Source organism: Ursus maritimus, unplaced genomic scaffold (genome assembly GCF_017311325.1).
Source record: "Ursus maritimus isolate PB19 unplaced genomic scaffold, ASM1731132v1 scaffold_34, whole genome shotgun sequence".
NCBI lineage: Eukaryota > Metazoa > Chordata > Mammalia > Carnivora > Ursidae > Ursus > Ursus maritimus.
Genome location: NW_024426008.1, coordinates 2,339,884 through 2,359,131, shown reverse-complemented (window position 1 = coordinate 2,359,131; position 19,248 = coordinate 2,339,884). Strand labels below are relative to the sequence as shown.

At 40.1% G+C, this 19,248-nt stretch overlaps 1 protein-coding gene across 13 annotated transcripts in view; it reads left to right on the top strand.

Moving 5' to 3' along the window:
• The window catches only part of AOPEP (aminopeptidase O (putative)), a 348,963-nt gene that overhangs the window by 22,382 nt on the left and 307,333 nt on the right, over positions 1-19,248 (top strand). For 10 of the 13 annotated variants that reach the window (XR_005831814.1, XR_005831816.1, XR_005831815.1 and 7 more), the window contains one exon: positions 8,323-9,258. The exons of 1 other annotated variant lie outside the window; for it this stretch is intronic. Coding sequence is in view for 6 of the 12 variants with exons in the window: in XM_040620156.1 (XP_040476090.1) it covers positions 8,462-9,258 (797 nt within the window). In the remaining 6 variants the exon portion in view is untranslated. The remainder of the gene's footprint in view (positions 1-8,322; positions 9,259-19,248) is intronic. 2 more of the 13 variants (XR_005831818.1, XR_005831817.1) reach the window with 1 other exon arrangement.

Sequence of the window (19,248 nt, the reverse complement as noted above, 5' to 3'; positions counted from 1 at the left end):
GTTAATATCATACCACATGTGGTAATCCTGCAAAGTGCTACATATTTTTATTTATAGTTTAGGGACTAAAGCAAAATCCCCTTTTCAGTATGTTATCTTGCATTATTTACTCAGTGATAAATGGCATTGCCTCGCAGGTATGAGTTTTGCAATGAAAGACCCTATTGTAGCATATATTTATATGGGGGGGGTACAGGCTGTTAGAATTAGGGTTCCAGAGGGAATTTAAACTCTGAATATCCTGGTACTTGTTCAGTTAAAACATACAGCTTAATGTTGTTTTAACACTGCAGTTTTTACTCAAAGTAGAACAAAAATAAAAAGAAATGAACAAAAGTTAAAATGCTAGAAACCAAGTAAAGTGACTGAAGGCATATTGGCATATCCTAAACTCAAAGATAAAACTGTAGCAGAGATAAAGGGATTATCTGATTGGCTTGTTTCTGCTGTTTAAAAATAAGTCCAACTTTGTTTATTAACTGTTTCAGGCACCAGTGAACCATTTCTGTCAAATTGGCAAGATATGAAAATGAGGAGCTGAAAGAAAAGTTCTGAGGTGCCAGACAGTTTAGTAATCACTCAAACCTTTGAGTAGAAAACCTGCTCCATGCTATGTCAATGTGTCCATGATTCATGAGAATTTCTACTAAGGAGGGAAAGAGCCTGATATTTTGGAGAGTGTTAATCTGTTAGAGTATGTATTTGTTTTGAAATAGAATTAAAAATTTAAAAATAAAAAGAAATACCAATACCAAGTGGAAATTAGTTCAGGCCCCGCTTATTCAGAAATTTAGAAAATTGAGGGGCGCCTGGGTGGCACAGTGGTTAAGCGTCTGCCTTCGGCTCAGGGCGTGATCCCAGCGTTGTGGGATCGAGCCCCGCATCAGGCTCCTCCGCTGTGAGCCTGCTTCTTCCTCTCCCATTCCCCCTGCTTGTGTTCCCTCTCTCGCTGGCTGTCTCTGTCTCTGTCAAATAAATAAATAAAATCTTTAAAAAAAAAAAAAAAAAAAAAAAAGAAATTTAGAAAATTGAAGCAAAAATAGGCTACTATTTGCTAAGTACAAAAATAAGGACTTCATAGCAAATTATTATAAAATAAATAATATTTTAGGACTAATATATTTAACACTTAAAAGGTATCATTCCATTATTTTCTGGGCCTCCATTATTTCTGATGAGAAATTAAATGTTATTCTGATGAGAGGCCAGCTCCCATTTGTATCTTTTTTCTCCTGCATGTAATGTCATTTTATACTGGCTACTTTCAAGACTTTTTCCTTATTTTTGGTTTTTAGCAGTTTGACTATGTCATACCTAGGTGTGGTTTCCTTTGCGTTTATCTTGCTTGGGTTTGTTCTCAGATTCTTGAATCTTTAGATTTATTTCTCTCACAAAATTTGGAAAATCTTAACTATTCTAAACATAAATGGTTTCTTTTGTAATACTTTTAGATTTACCAAAAGATTTGCAAAGATAGTATAGAGTTCCCATATACATATGAGCCCAGCTTCCCCTAATATTAACATGTTACATAATCATGGTATATTTGTTAAAGTATAGATCTAGTACATGTAGAGAACTGAAACTGCGTTATCTGTGTAAAGCTAGAAGCCACGAAGGGGTGACTGGAGAAAGAAAATTCCATCATACTGTTTCAGTACAGAGGCAAGGAGATTTGCTGTCTCCTCAGGGAAGTAGGTGGAAAGAATTCCTCAGGCTGAAGGAGTACACTGAATCTTGAGCAAGCCAAATAAAAATAAATCCACATTTAGATACATTGAGTGAAACAACAGAACATCCAAGATAATGAAAAAATATAAAAGCTTCCAGGGGAAAAAGCATACATGTCCAGAAATGCAGACTTCTTATCAGAAAAAAGAGATGTCAGCATATAGTAATGTATTCAAGGTGCTAAGTGAAAATAACTATTAGCCTAAAAATCTACTTAAGTGAAAAGGAAATTGTATTTTCCCTAACTGACCATAACAGTGTATACCAACTCACAGGCCACTGTTCAATGCGACCTAGTGATTCCCCCCATTAAGACGTGAAGTTGAGTTCCCTGTCCTTGAGTCTGGACTAGCTAACTGTACATCTCTTTTGAAACCAATAGACTGTAGTTGACTTTTGAGGCTAGGTCAGAAGTCCTTTGGGACACTTACTTTGGGGGCCACCAGTTGCCATATAAGATATCCAACTATTCTGAGACCTCCATATTAGAGAGGCTTTGCGTAGCTGCTCTGGTCATCAGAACCCCCAGATAAGCCCGTCTCTAGCTGAGTACCGCTGAGTGCCGTACTCAGATTCATAAGATGGCCCAGCTGAGTGTTACCCGCATTCCTGACCCTCGGAATATAATCAAATGGTTGCTGTTTGAAGCCACAAAGTTTTGGGTTAATTTGTCAGGTAGCAGTAGTTAACTAGAACAAAATTGAACCCTGACAGAAGTAATGGACTGTATGAATCCGTCATGAGAAAGGGAGCTGGTAAACACTACAACTAAGTATTGACTTTGCTTTTTCTAAGTCGGGTGAGGGTTGTTAACAACAGTGTGATACTGAGACACTGGCAACAGTAATCTGGAAGCTGACAGTGGGGAAAAGGAGGAACTGGTGATAAAACTTCCTAGGGTCTTTGTATTATTCAGAAGACTACTAGAGATTGACCTGAAGTAGGCATGTTAAAGAAAATAAATAGGTTGTATAACTGATGAAACAGTAGAGGAAAAAACAGCTCGGAAAAAATGCAACAAAAAGCAGGAAAAGTAAAAGCTAAGTAGCAAAGAAAATCATAGTAGATGGAAAACACAAAATAATTGGCTGAGAGGATCAATGCTATTACAACAGTAATCATGATAAATGTAAATAAATTTACTTCAGTTATTAAAAATGATAATTATATTTTTTAAATGCAGCCAAATGTTGCTTTGAAAAGATATCCAAGGCAAAACAACCCAGAGCACTTAACAATAAAAATAAAGGGATAGAAAAGATATATAAGGAAAAAAACAAACCAAAGGAAAGCAGGTGTGACAATACCAATCTCAGGCCAAAAGGAATTTCTAGGTGTTTTATCCAGGAAACACTTGCACATGTGCTCCAGGATACATATATAAGGATGTTCATTGCAGCATGGTTTGTAATAATGAAAAATTTAGGAGAATTTAAATATTAGTAGGGAAATGTATAGACAAATTGTAGAATATTCATATAGGGACACTAAGCAGTTAAAAGGAACAAGCTAGATTTGTGTGCATCTGTATGGCTGTATTTCAAAACCACTGCGTGAAAAACAAGTTACAGAATAGTATGTCAGTGTGACACTTCTAAATACAGAATAATACATTTGTACTTCTAAGATTTCTTCTAATTATGAAATTGTTTTATTGAATTTCACAGTAATAAGTTATGTTCCTATGATTATATGCATTTGAATGTCTGAGGAACTATGCCCAGAAACAGTATACTTTTCAGTAAGTAAACTAGCTGTCATTAAGAGCAATCACTGTATCCTACAGAATGAACACACTTGGAATAGCAGAAAGCTATCTTCCTCTGAGCAAGTAGTCTGTAGAGTTAAATATTTTATAACTACTCATAGTGTGCTCAGTACTATATAGTAAGCATATATGCAAAATTTCTCCTTTTCCCTTGAATTGCTTATAGGAAAAGAGATGTGGCATAGAGGGACAGGCGAAGAAGACATGAGAAGAAAAAAAAATGAGAGATATTTGGAGGAAGATGTTGGTTAAGCATAAGTTTCTACTAGACCTGTGCGAGCCAGAGCCCTGTTCTGTGGATAACTAAATGCCCTCAGATGTCAATTACACAGATACTTACTGAGACCCTACTACGTACAGGGCATTCTACTCAACGTGGTCATGCACACAAAGATGTATCAGGAATCCCTAGTTGCTTATAGACCACTAGAAGGTAAAGGTAGCTGCAGAATGAAGCAGGATAAGTTGAGGGTCATGAGAATGATACACATGGCTTTGTAGCTTGAAAGGAGAATGAAATTATTCTCTTTAGAGAGATCTGGAATGGCTCTACAGAGGTTATTTTACACATTTGTAGATGTGCGCATTTCTGTTTGGGTGACTGAAAGTGGCAGGACAGTTTCTTCTCTGTGCCATAACTCTGTTTAGTATTTGATCCTCCCTTCTTCCCCTTCCTCCTGCCTTTCTCAAGAAAAATATTGCTGTATATTAATTCTTTTGAAGCCTTTAATGGTGTTGCTGAGACAGTCATTTAAGCATTTAAAATACATACCACGTAGTACACTTATTTTAGAGGCAGCAGTGGTTAGCCACTGGAAACTAACCATTGGGTTTGATAAAGGGGGGAATTTTATATGTTATGGCTTATGACAGAGAATGGAAAAATGCTTCAGTGAGAAGGCTGGCATTTTAAATTGGAGCACAATAATAGCAGAAAGTGCTGAAGTCAACAGACTGCTTAGAAATATGGTTACTATTTGCTGAGAGAGGCCTTATAAGGTGGCCACGTACAAGCATTTGCAACCACATTTAGTTCAGTTCTTCCCTGAACGTGGAACTGTGACCCTGATTGACGTCAGTGAGAGTTGTATACTTGCCGAGAAGGGAGATTCAGGTCATCTAAGAATCCAAGGCAAGGAGGAGATAGGTGTAATAAGCAGCGAGTAAGAACAGACTTACACGTTATACATAATTTAGGTTGGAAACCATACAGAGGTGACCGTGATCTGAATCTTCTGGGGCTGGCCTAAAAATTCTCATTTCCCCCTCAAAGCTATTAGAATATGAGTTGAGTCTAGTCTACACAACTTGAAGAGGGTAGACAGGGTAGAAAGAGAACATAGAAGACAGTCTTATGAGGTGCATTTGATTTATTACTCGGACAGTTTGAAGGAAATGGCCACAAGAGGTGGAGGATGAGAATTCCAAGGGAAAGAATCGGCAAAGAGAAAAGCATCAGAAATGAGTGACTTTGCCAAATTGCTTTATCTCTCTGGCTTCATTGTCATCATTTGTAAAACTAGAGAGTTGGATTAAGTGAGCCTTAAGGAATTTGTCAGCTCCAGAACGCAAAGAAATAAAGACTTAGTTAACATGGGCAACAGGGGTAAATGTTTTTGTTTGTTTGTTTGTTTCCTGGTTTAATTGCGATATAATTGACCTATAACATCGTATGAGTTTAATGTGTACAACATAGTGCTTTGATAGCTGGATGTATTGCAGTGTTTGTTTTTGAAGATGGTAGCCCTGGGGGATGTTTGAAACATTACAAACAGGATGGAAGCATTGAGAGGAAGAAAATGTTGGCGAGAGAAACATTTTTTGTCAAATGCAACAAGATTCCCAATTAGTGGGAGGAGATAGTGTTTGGGGGAACAGCTCTTTCTTCTTCCTGGTGTTTCCTGTCTTGTGAGGGGAGCTTGATTACTGTGACATTGCTGACCACTTTATTTCTTGTACCTACCGGAGGTGGATGGGAAGAAGTGGAACATGTTCTGCTTCTTTCAGCTCTTCCCTTTTGCTTTTGGGCAGCAATCCTGCCCTTGGAGGGCTTTTCTCCTTACTTCTCCAGGCCCTATTCTTGCGTGGGGAGGGTACCTTCTTCTCTGGGAGCTTTGACCTGATCCAGTGTTTCCTATGACCCTCTGGGTAAATCTGTTGAATTTGGGGATTCAATTTTCAGGTACCTTTGGCTCCCACACTAAATCATGTTGTCCAGTGTAGCCTTCATCAGTAATAATGGTGATATTTTGGTATCCCTCTGCCATATCCTCATTTTCTGGTATGTACAGAATCTGGATGGGCAAGAAGAGTACCATTCATTTGGCCTTTTCAGACCCCAAAAGCTAGGATTCAAGGGGAAAGGAATTAGCTTTGGTGAGAAGGGATATTGTTTCCTTTGAATCAGAGAGGAGAAGGCAGTAGTTGTGAAGAACTAAGGTAAGTGAGCCGAGATGGAGTTTCAGAGATTCGAAATCATCTCAGTAAAGTAGAGGGCCAGATAGTCAACTGAGAGTGAGTCAGCAGGCACGGAACTGGAAAGAGTTAGAACCGCAACTATGGGGAGTGTACTCAAGATCCACTGAAGAGAAGCAGACTGCTGCCGGTGAGGGTGACAAGGTGATGCGAACAGGCTTGGCTATGGGTGGGCTTGAAGGCTGCCTCGTCATCTGCTACCAGTCACAAAAGTGGCGAAAACTGCTCTGTAGAATGTGTTTTAGTCTTAAATTATATTAATTTTCACAAATAAATGAAAGGCTCTATTAGGGTTAGACAGTGAATGGTTATATTTATATTGTCACACAAGCTAAATGGTTCTTCAGCCATGGTTTACATGGCCACTAAGTTAACCCTTGTCTCGGCTGATTCAGATTTTCTTCTTGTCTGTGTGTGTGTGTGTGTGTGTGTGTGTGTGTGTATACTCAAGTTTTCAAAAAAAAATATTAAGTAAGGTTTTTTAAAGAGCCCAATCAACAAAAGACTGCATATTAGCAGCCCCAAACACCAACAAGATGATGTTTTAACGTCCACTGTTTTTTATTACATAGATAGACCCAGTGGCTTTATTGAAGGTTATTATTCCTTACACGATGAGTTCAGTTGCTTTCATGAAGAAAAGAAAATACTCTGCCTCTTTCCTTTGCCCATTGATTCTTCTAGAACCAAGGGGAGTGCCAGCTTCTTTATAAAGTAATCTCAAAATATTCTTTGCATCCCTGACTTCTCTCAATTCCTATTACTTTAAAAATCAGACTGTATATTCCCGTATGCAGTTTGGTGAAGGGTGGGAGAATAAGAAGTAAGGAAGGATTTCAGGAGGTGATTGCACTTGAGCTGGGTATGGGGAGAAAATAGAATTTGGCAGGTGGCTATGGGTACACTCCAGGTATGGCACACGGCTTAGTCCAAAGAGCAGGGAGGCCTGGTGTCTGGTCATATTTAGGGAGCAGAGTGTTGAGCAGGCCCTTTGGCTATAGGACAAGGATGCAAAGGGTGTATGTTCTCTACGACTGGGAAAGTAGCATGAAACCAGATTGGACAAGGCTGCAGGAAGCCAGATTTTTTTCCCTCCTTAGGGTAAGTAAGATTTTCCTGAGGAAATAGGCTGTGGAGATGTAGAAAGTGAAAATTCAGTAGGTTTGATTTCTGGAATGAGATTCTAGAAGGAAGAGAAATAAGAGTCTAGTAGACAGGCAGATAAAATCTGAGGGGAGGTGAGGAGGAGTTAAACAGAATAAAAAGGGAGGGCTCAGTTTTACTTGAAAAGCAAGTGATATTGTTTTGGAGTTGATAGAAGAATACCTCCTGATATTTAGAAATACAAAAATTATTTTAAATACATCTGTCAGAATTGTTATATTCCCTCCCTTTTTCATTTTTGGTAAAAGAATAAAAAATAACAGCATACGCTGAAAGAAATCAGGTACACAACAGGGACTGAAATAATTTCAAATAATTTTTCTTTTAGGCGGATTGCTATTATAAAATAATACATTTTGATTCAGAACTTTTATGAAGAACTTGGGTATTTTATTACAACATCTGTTTGTACATTTTAATTTCTCTTTTTCCTTTTATAGATATTTGCATACTTTTTTTTTTCCAAATGAGAAGACCTTTTTGTTTGCCACAAGAAGGCTATTATCCAGAATGTTAATGGGTTTTCAGCTATTAAGATGTAATGATATACCTTGAGTATTTAACTATAAATTTGAAAAATCTCCATGAACAATCTCAAAGGAATACTTAGAATGCACTCCTGGTAAATTGGCTCATTTTCCTGTAATTTACTGGAAGTGCTGATATGAGAGCAGTCCTAATGTGAAAAGTACATTAATCCCTGGAGTTACATTTTATGTATTAAATTATTACTCTCAAAGAATAAAACGTATGAGGCCATTTAGCCTTCATTCACATTTGTTACTTAGAATCACAGTAGAGAAACAGTCACTTATCTTTGATGCACAAAATTAGAAATGATGCACTTAATATCTTTTAAAACAAGAGGCACAGTGATGCTCAGTTGTGCTTTTGCATAACAATTGATCTTTCCCAAAACAAGGAATGTTCTAGTTAAGAGCATGATTCTTCTTCGAGCTTTGTGGAGGCCCCTTTCATTCCATTGGTAATTGAAATATTTTTAGAAACCCATAATGCAGCTTTCTTTGATGTCAGTCAGAAAGATTAGTCTGCCTTCTAGCCCTGAGCTGCTACCACATTGGGGGATTATTTAAGGAGGTAGTCAGTTTGCTGAAGCAGTGGTTGTAGGAACACTTAGGGTCTTGTTTGGAATTTTGTCTAATTGTGTTTTTCTTCTTTGCCAGGGGACTGAAAGTTGTGGAACCACAATTTGTGACATCAGGTGTTTTTTTGGTAAGCAGCCATTTATGATTCCGGAAGATTAAGGCAGATAGGAAGTCCCTTCAGAGATTGTAAGAAAGCTCTCAAACAGCAGCCGACACCATGGACATAAAGCTGGACCCTTCCCGGGATGACCTGCCTCTCATGGCCAACACCAGCCACATCCTTGTGAAGCACTATGTACTGGATTTAGATGTCGATTTTGAAAGTCAAATCATTGAGGGCACCATAGTGCTTTTCTTTGAGTCTGGGAACAGATTCGAGAAACAGAGGGGTTCCACCGAGGAAACCTGCCGATCAGAGTCAAATGAAGCCTGCAGATTTAGGACGCCGGAACCCTGCCATAGTCCTGTGACAGATACGAGGACCTTCTCATCTAAAACAGGATATAACGATTTTGCGAACTGTGGTAGAGGTGAAAAAGATACTTCTAGTAAAGATGGTAACCATGGCAACCCTGAACAGGCTTCTGGGATTTCTAGTGCAAAGTACCGCTGTGACACAGGGAGTCATGGGAGTGAGGACTTTTTGCTAGTGTTGGACTGCTGTGATTTATCTGTGTTAAAGGTTGAGGAGGTGGATGTTGCTGCCGTGCCAGGTATTGAAAAATTTACAAGGTCTCCCAGGCTCACAGTTGTTTCTGAGGAGCTCAGGAATCAGATTGTGCATGAACTCGTGACTCTGCCTGCAGCTCGTTGGCGGGAGCAGTTAGACTATTATGCTGGCTGCAGCCAGGCCCCTGGCTGTGGGGAACTCCTGTTTGACACTGACACTTGGAGCTTACAGATCAGGAAGACAGGGGCTCAGACAGCTACTGACTTTCCTCACGCCATAAGGATATGGTACAGCACCAAACCCCAGGGGCGGTCAGTTACATGGACCTCAGACCAGAGCGGCAGGTAGGTTCCGGGTGCTCCGCAGCTCCCTGCCCATTAATCTGGGAGATGAGCCTTTGCAATGCCCTAGACAGGGACAGTCTCGGCAGAGGTGCTCCTCTTTATTCTGTGGCATTACCCATCTAGCCTCAAATCCCTAGGCCCACAGTGAAGCAGGTAAATTCCCAGGCATGCTCAACTCTTAATAGGATTATTTCCCTTAAGTCAGGATGAAAAGATTACTTTATTAAGCCCCTGTATTTCTGAGTTAGGAGATTGAAAGTCAAGCCTAATGATTAAATCCCGAGCCTAGCTCTCCGTTGGGATCTCTGCTGGTGACTTCAGTGCTGTAGATGGGAGTGGATACGTGTCTCTGAGCAAATACTTTCTCAAAGTTCCTTCATATTCCCCCTGAGGGAATAAACTGCCGCCAAGTTGGGTCGGTATGAAGCCTGGCCAAGTGCTTCCAAATCAAGCTAGCTCTGCTTTGTGACTTTCTTACTGTACCTGTCTCTTGGCAGCTGTCCCTCTCTGAACTTTGTCAGTTGTCATATAGGGCAAACCCCAAACGCTGGAAGGCTCTGTTTCTGAAGAGCGTGACACAGTCCTGCTGAGACTGCACACCTGCTCTTTTGGCCGCCGTTCTTCCTGTTTGGCACCAGGAGATTGGGTTTTTAGTGTGGAGAGAAAGAATTGATGAGAGACATTGATTTCCAGGGGAGGTGTTTAGGCAGCCGTTTGTTCTTTTCTTCTTGTCCTTCCTTCAACAGTTGTTCAGAGTTTTGAGAATTTGAGAATTTTATTTTATTTTTTTTTATTTTTATTTTTTTTAAAGATTTTATTTATTTATTTGACAGAGATAGAGACAGCCAGTGAGAGAGGGAACACAAGCAGGGGGAGTGGGAGAGGAAGAAGCAGGCTCATAGCGGAGGAGCCTGATGTGGGGCTTGATCCCATAACGCCGGGATCACGCCCTGAGCCGAAGGCAGACACTTAACCGCTGTGCCACCCAGGCGCCCCAGAATTTGAGAATTTTAAAATGAAACTTCATTGATTCCTCATTATCTTACCTGTTCCTTTGTGCTAAGGTACTGCAGATCAGGACAGTAATTACTGTCGAGTGTGGCTGGAGGAATGCTGATCTCAATGAACTTGTTTCGAGCACCTTCTTTTATAGCATGACTCCCTTGACAGAAGTGGTGGCCTCGGGAAATTGCTTAGATCTCTTTCCCAACCCACCTCCAAAAACCTTTTAGTTTTTTGTTTTTTTTTAAGCGTCACTTCAGCTGTGAGCTCTGATTATCTTGCTCCTCACCTCCAATCTTACCTCTCTGCTCTTACACCCCACTGAGAATGAGTTCACTTCTTGTCTTATTTCTGTTGGAGTCTGAGGCAGCCTTTGGGAAATTGCAGGGTTGGTGCAAACTTACACCAGTACGAAAGCATACTGATTTATATATAGAATAACTTATTGGATATTCTTGGGAGACCATGAGGAAAAGAAACAGGTGTTCTTATTGTATCTTTAAATTTTTTTGAAATTATTAAAGGACGTATTTCAATAAGATTTAGCAAAATATGGCTTCTGAATACTTAATTTAGGAAATCATAGTTTTTAATACTCCCAGATATTTCATTTTTGAATTAGAATAATGGGGAAGAAGAATCTATTGACAGTAGTTGGAAGAAATACTCATTAGTGACTTCAAACATGGCTTTCTTCTCAGTGCTCACTATACAGAAACAGATAAGAGTTGTGAATTACATTACATGTCAGGTGTTGAGTAGGAATGAGTTATGGATAAATGCTGAATTCCATAAAGAAACTGAAGAGGTGCTTGGGCACATCTTGTTCCTGCAAAGGTTGACTTGGCAGATTTACTCGTGATGTCTCCTTTTCTGATAATTCAATAAAATGCATGATCATAGCAGGAGTTTAAACTGTATCCTTGGGAGTTTGTGATTATATGTTAGTAAGTAAATGGCATTTTTGCAGCCTTACAAGAATAATAAATTTGTTTTAACAAAGAAATCCTCAAAAGATGTTTTCTCTCCCTTTTGTCTTTTTTGGAGGTAATTTTATTACAGTCAAGATAATCTTCCATGAATGGCCACCAAATCTTTCTAAACTCTCTCACATGCTTATGAATAAATCTAGGTATATATTGGTAACTGGATACTTTAAGGACTTTAAAATGCCTAAGGATCCCAGGTTGCTAGACAGAAAAAATTCCTTAGTGATAAGAGCACATAATAATCATCAGGTTTACAAGGCTTTATGAATATAGTTGTGTGAAAATATATAAAATATTACAATTGTGTGAAAAATACAATTGGGTAGGGCTTATTTTCTCCAAGGCATAGAGTCTACATTTACTAAAACTAACATTTTATCCTTGAGTGGCAGAATACTATCAGCATACCTACATTCTTAGTCCTGGATACGAAATGTTTATGCTCATTTTACAACTAGGAGAATTGAATAAAGTTACTGAAAGAGCCTCGGAAAAAAACGTGTTTCAGTTGTAAAAGGGAGCTGCATTTCTTCCTTTTGATCTTTACTATGTCTCTTATTATATGCAGAGATTTCAGTACATTTGAAAAATATATTAGCTTTCAGTAAATTTCTATTTTTAAGCAGTTATTAGACAGAAACTTAAGAAAATCTCTAAATTGTTTCCTTCCCTTTCGAGTTCCATCAGTGGTTTCTCCCCTTGTCACACTCACCCTACCTAACGTTGAAGATAAAATTTAAATTATTCAGTTTGATAATATATAAATAAGAGATCAAAGGATCCCAGGATGGAATGCAAATTGTGACAAAACAATCTAATTGTATTAAAAATGTATGAAACAACCTCACCGAAGGGGGTTGGGGGCGAAGGTGCTGACCTAAGTCGCTTTGGAAATGAGTGGAGTTTGTAAGACTAAAGGCAAAAGGAACTGTACCTAAATACTGTGTTGTAGTTGATAAAGTTGTTTGTTATGGGAGTACAGGTTAACAATTCTAGTACCACTACACATGTACACTAGAATTGAGCAATTAAACAAATTAAGTAAATCTGGGAGCCGGGTTTCTCAATGTTGAAGTGGGAGGTTACAGATGAGCAAGAGAAAGAGGCTAGAATGATCTCTCTGGCAATAGATTAGAATTGGAGATATCACTATAAACTCATGTTTAATGTTTAGTTTAAGATGAATACAGATGGTTGCATATAGAAACAATTATAAATAGGTGTTTTCCAAGGAGTAGCATACACAGGTAAATTTCCTTGCTTGTTATCTGGGAGGGTCTAGAAGCACAGTGCCTGGGTCTTGGTGGTGGTGGTTGTTTTTGTTTTTGTTTTTTAAGATTTTTATTTATTTCTTTGACAGAGAGCCAGCGAGAGAGGGAACACGAGCAGGGGGAGTGGGAAAGGAAGAAGCAGGCTCCCAGCGGAGCAGGTAGCCCGATGTGGGGCTCGATCCCAGGACTCTGGGATCATGCCCTGAGCTGAAGGCAGACGCTTAACGACTGAGCCACCCAGGTGCCCCCTGGGTCTTGGTTTTTAATACCATTCTCCAATAATGAAATCAGGGCTTCTTGGAGGAATGGCTAGGACTGCAGGAAATGTACAAGATGAGCTTGGAGCATCTTGTAGTGGCAGAAAATAAGGAAGTGCTCAAACAGCAGCAATAGTGGCCCACAATTGAGGGTATATGCCCAAGGTCCAAGGAGCCATCAGAAAGAATTCTCAATGACCAAAGCTGAACAACAATATAAAATAGTTTTGGACGATGACCTAAAGTATAAAATAAGTATTCATGAGTTCACATTGATATAAATAAATATTTGAATAAATGAGCAAATGGAAAATAGACATATCTAAGGTACAGAAGTTGTCCAAGTTATGTTGATACTCCATCCTCCTCAAGGAGGTGGAACATAACTCTTGTTCCTTATCAAGTATGGGCTAAGAAATAAGAGTAACTTTACATTGTAGAAACCTGGCAAGCATGACCTCAGTGAGGAGATCAAGGTTAACATCAAAGTGAGGAGTCATGTTGATAGTGTGTACCCTTGGTATGATGTGATGAAATGACATCTTTGTGATTGTCCTCCCCCAAACCCATAACTTCAGTCTAACCAAGAGAAAAACATCAGATAAATCCCAGCTAAGGGACATTCAACAAAATACCTGACTAGTACTCCTCAAAACTCTCAAGGTCAGAGTGCCCGGATGGTTCAGTCAGTTAAGTGTCTGTCTTCGGCTCAGGTCGTGATCCCGGAGTACTGGGATTGTGCACCGCATGGGGCTCCCTGCTCAGTGGGGAGTCTGCTTCTCCCTCTACCCCTCCCCTTGCTCATGTCCTCTCTCTCACAGAAATAAATAAAATCTTTAAAAAAAAAACCTCTCAAGGTCGACATAAACAAAGAAAGTCTTAAGAAACGGTCATAGTCAAGAGAAGCCTAAGGAGACATAATGATTAAAGATAATGTAGTATCCTGGAGCAGAAAAAGGACATTAGGGAAAACCAAGGAAATCTGAGTAAAATACAGACTTTAGTAATATATCAATACTGGTTTATCAGTTGTGACAAATATACTAATGTAAGATGTTAATAACAGTGAGTATGGGGTAAATGGGAAATCTGTGTATTATCTTTGCCTTTTAAAAGTATACCTAAGCCTGACCAAAAATAATGTTTATTAAAAAAATAAACTTCAAATCTGGAAAGCAGTCACCATCTTTCTACCTTGGAATCCCTTAGAAAAGTAAGGGCTGCCTTCCCATTTTTATCAAGTGACAGTGGTTTCTGGAGAACTGAAAATGTATTTGAAGTTATGAAAGAGTATGTCCAATAATTGTCAGTAATTTCTTTTTCCCCATTACTATTCTAGTTCTAAAATGAAGTGTCTGATTGTATAAAAGCTACATTTTCATACTGGGGCTTAGCCATTGTGGGATTATGGAAGTTCTTGAACTGAAATGTTCTTTCTTGCCTCTGTCCTGTAGATACTGGATTATAGGTGACATTCAAAAAGGACTGCCAAAACAGACACATATATGACAGTCTGATATAACATGCTTCTTGGAAAGCCTGCTTATTAGTGTAGTGTGAGTTTGTGTGGCCTCTAAAAATATTTTGAAGAACTATTTGAGAACAGGGACAGAGTCAAGAATGTGTTAAGGGGTTGCTGCTAAGCTAGAAAGGAAAGGGACTTAAAATCTTTTTGGGGGGCGCCTGGGTGGCGCAGTCGTTAAGCGTCTGCCTTCGGCTCAGGCTCCTCCACTCGGAGCCTGCTTCTTCCTCTCCCACTCCCCCTGCTTGTGTTCCCTCTCTCGCTCACTGTCTCTTTCTCTGTCTAATAAATAAATAAATCTTTAAAAAAAAATCTTTTTGGTTCTAGATCTTCAGTATACTTAAGAAAAAAACTTTTAGAAATAGAAATCTTTAGTTCAAAGTTTATGTACTTCTCCATTCCACTGAATAAAATGTTATTTAAAACCAAAGCATTCTCTCTGGTAACCCGTTCCCTTTTCCCTTAGGATCATTATAGTAGTTGTGGAACCAGCCAAGTGGTCTAGGGAACCTGGGCTTAAGCTGATGACATGACTGAACATGAGTTGAATGGAGTGGAAGTTCAGTTAAATATAGGAAATTTATTTTTAAAACTCCACTTATTGGATCATTGTTAAAGATAAGGAAACTGACTAGGAAAATACATTATAATTTAAAGTAATATTAAAAAATTTTAAATTCCTTAAATCAGTATGATGATGTTTCAGACAAGACCAGGATGAAGTTGGCAAAATACTAAAGAGAATAATTTTTCTTTCTTATGTTTATTACTTCACTGTTGGACCAAGGAAGATGTAGACTTTTGAAGTATTTTTAGTTTGACATCAAAACCAGATGTTAAAACATGTTTTTTCTTCCCCCACAAAAATAGTTCATCGTTTAATATTTTGCTATAAAGGACAGTTTGAAAAGAATGAGCAGGAGATCTTTGGGAAGAGATTTCAGGTCTAAAAGGAGCATTTCCACAGTTAATCCTTTTTTTTTTTTCTTTTCTACTTCAAGAAACCAATACAAAATGCATGAGAACTGAAGTGGAAATACACATTAATGCTATAATATCATTGTAAGATTACAGGAGGAATTGATAATCCCAACCTTGAAAATGTTTGGAAGGGTTCTACTAAAGTAGCCGTTTCTCCCCTTGCTGACATTCTAGATCTATCTCTATTTACCAGGATCCCAGGTGAGTCACAGGACAAAAGGCAGTGATGGACTGTCTTAATTTACACAAGTAACCCAAGTGACTCACCAAACAGAAAAACCCTGAATAACCAAACATCAACAGAACATAACAAATCACAGTGACATAACCAAAGCGCATAGTATGTTGGAAAGAACCTGGAAAGTGAGAGCCAGGAGACCAGAATACTCGTCTGAGCTGTGCTGTCCATTAGCTGTGTGACTTCAGATAAGGCCTTCTACATCTCTGGAGCTTAAGTTTTTTGTGTGTTAAAAAGAGATTTCATCTTAGGATCTCCAAGTGAGACTTCCAAATGAGAAATGATGTCTTTGCTTTTATAAACAGCTTGCCTGATTTGTACCCAAAACACTTGTGCTGAGAAGTGGTGAATTTCTGACTCAAAGCCACTTCCATTCAGTCCAGTTCATTTTGTACACAAAATCTGAGTCAAAGCAGCATTCTCCTTGCACCTGCCATATGTCCAGTATGATTGAAGGATCCCACTTTTGGTAATTGTGCCATGAAGGAGAATATAATAAGGAAGGTGTGTGTGTAGAGCTGGGGGGAGAGAGTGAGTCATAGTTGACATTTCCTATTTTAGTAGTCTGCCTCTTGGTTTTAGTGGCATAAGAAAGCAAGAGGGTTGCTTGCTTATAACTCGGGTTTAATGAGAACATGGAGTCTTACAAAAGATCAGGTGCAGGAAGGGGAAGAGATGGTAAGGAGGAGTCCTGAAGACTTTGTAACCCTGGCAGGTTTTCTAAAAGAATTGGACTCACAGAACTGTCACATCTTTGGCCCCCTGGCGACAGTCCTTCATTGTGGGAAAAATCCCAACAAGCCACACTGGCTCATCTCATCACCTCCTGCCTGCTTCTCCTAAGGCAGCCCTCTCCCCAGTCACTGAATGGTGGTACCAAGTCTCTGAAATGGGTGGTTTTATGGAAAGTGGTGGAACTTGAAACGTTTTTTAAATTAAGAAAAACCCCCTTTTCACACTGACTGCAAAAAGACAAATGCATGTAGTTGTCAGCCGAAGAGAAATAAAATATATTTTGGAATCAATCCCCTACAAGTTTTCCTTTGTGGATGCTCTTTAAGAAAATGAGCAAGCATGTGAGTGTTCACTGACCTCTTACCTTGGAAGGTGTGTGTCTTAGTCCATTTGGGCTACAATGACAAAATACCACAAATTTATTACTTACTGTTTTGGAGGCTGGAAGTCCAAGATCAGGGTGCCAGTGTGGTCAGGCTCTGATGAAATCCCTCTTCTGGGTTGCAGACTGTTGACTTTTGGCTGCGTCCTCACACGCGGCAAGGGGCTAAGGAGCTCTGTTGGGCTTCTTCTATAAGGGCATCAATCTTATTCATAAGAGCCTCATTCTCATGTGACCTAAGCACCTCCCAAAGGGCCTGTCTCCTAATCCCAACAGTCACACGGGCATTAGGATTTCAACAGAGGAATTTGAGGGGGACACATTCAGACCAAAGCAGCATAGTTAGTGTATCTCACCCTTGTTTAACCACTCCACAAACACGCAAACATGTATCAAGCTGAGGTGGTAGCCATTCTGGCAAGTTCTTGCTCAATTCAGAAGTTCTTTAATGGCAGCAAGTCATGGGTCTGCTCTCGCACTGTCTTACGATTTTCTTTCTGATTTTCAGTGTCCTCCTCCCCGCCCCCACAACTCCTATGCAGTTTAACTGGGCTCCCCAGGGAGCCTTTCGTTGGGTAGCTATCCCAGGGCATGTGGGATGAGCCTTGGTGTGAGAGAGTCTTCCTATGTGTGCTGGAAGGAATTAGTGAGTCTGGAAATAATGAAGTTACAAGCATTGGAGGCTGGCGCCTGCACATCTGTCCCATGAGCGTTTTAGCAACATGGCCAAGGTGCAAGGCTGTGCATGTTGAATAAACACAGCTGCATTTATTTCAGTGATTGCACATCCAGATAGCTGCAGAGCATATTTATAAATGCACATAAATTTTCCTCCCCTCTTGGGGCCCAGGGTGTGGGGGACAGGAAATCAGCTCTCTGTAGTTCTCATTTGTAGGTGTGCATGATGGGCGCCATCTTGACTCTTGAATCACCCCGTGGGGAGTATGATTTTCATGAATCAGTGAAGTCCCTATGTTCACCCATTCTCCACTTTTTTGTCAGATGCCCCACATTCCACTACTAGAGTTTTATCCAGAGGTTAACGTTTTCATCTCTGTTGAAAATATAGTCATTTAACTTTACATCGTTTTAGATGTTTGCACTAAAATGTGCGACATGCATAAAGATTTCAGGTTGTAAAAGCTCCAAAGGCCATTGCCTATGAAGTCATTGGTGCTTGGTGTGAGCTTGTTGGGAAGGAAGGAGGAAGCTGCAACTGAGAAAGAGGAAAAGGCCAAGAAAGGAGTAGGCTAGGAGCTCGAAGATAATTTGTGCTTTCAAGAAATTTTGCCTAGGTGATGATTTTCCTATTTGTGAAAACATTCCAATGAGAAAGCGATTGAGTTTTGTATCCGACGTGGCTGTATTTATGGATGGGGCTTTTACCCTTTCAGAGTTACAGCTCTGGACACCAGAGGCAAGTGCGGTGCCTCTTCCATTCAGATGGGGGGCCCCAAATGTGGGGCGTCCTTATCGGGTGGGGGCCAGCGGTGCAGGTGGTGACAGGATTCCCCTGATGCAGAACAAAGGAGAAAGAAGTTTATTGACTACACTACAAGGGTGAGGCAGGCAGGACCGCAAAGCAGAGACATCTGCCAGGACTTGGTGGGTGGGGGCTGTACTTAAAGGGGGAAGATGAGGAGGTATGGGGATGTATGGAATTTTCCATTTTTTGGTACCTGTGCCTGGTTGTAAGTAGCCCTTTGGTTCATTAGGTTAGAGTTTATGGATATTTTGAGGTGTGGCCCAATGGGCCTGTTTGTGTTCAGCCAGGCGGTCACTGGGGGGCCCTTTTGCTTTGCTCTGCATTCCATTGCTCCAGCCTCTTGCCTAAAAGCGGCCTCTACAGACAGCGAGAAAGAAAACACACAGATTTTAGCGGCAAGGATGCCCCAGCAGTGTAAAGAGGAGGTAGCAGAAGAGAATCATGAGGACAGTAAGGGGGTGGGAGGTGACAGTTTCTTGGGGGCCTGGCCAGGTAACTAATCCCCATGGTGGGAGAAGTCAGGTGCCCAGGGACAATCTGGTAGAGCCTTTGAAGGATGCCAGGGAGGGTCAGGACAGAACTCTAGAGCAAAATATCTAGAACTAGACCACTTAGAGGGGAAATAATCGAGAATGGGAGAGGAAAGGATGGTGCGTTCTTTTTAAATATCCAGTCAATGGGAGAATTTCTTCCCACACACACTCCCTGATTTGTGGGGGGCATCCAGACTCAAATCTGCTGGCAGCATCCATGCTTAGGTCATAAACCCATCATTCCTCAATTGTCTATGATCGGTCTGATTTCAGACACTCAGTCCCATTGCCGAACACTATACTGTGTGTGCTTTAGAAAATCATGATCTCTGTGTCCATACAAGTGCCCTCTGCCATAGGGTGTGCAGAGCCCTGTATGCGCAGATTAAATAGGGACTCTCCTTCTCCCTTGTCCCTTCCTGTGACCTTGCTTGTCATCTTGACTTTCTTCTTTAATTGCTTCGCAATCCATCTTATCACCTGAGCCAGAAACCTGAGAAAATTCTGTTATCTATTGCTGCATAAAAATGGCCCCAAACTTAAATATCTTAAAAGAACAAACATTTATTATCTCACATGGTTTCTGAGGCTTAA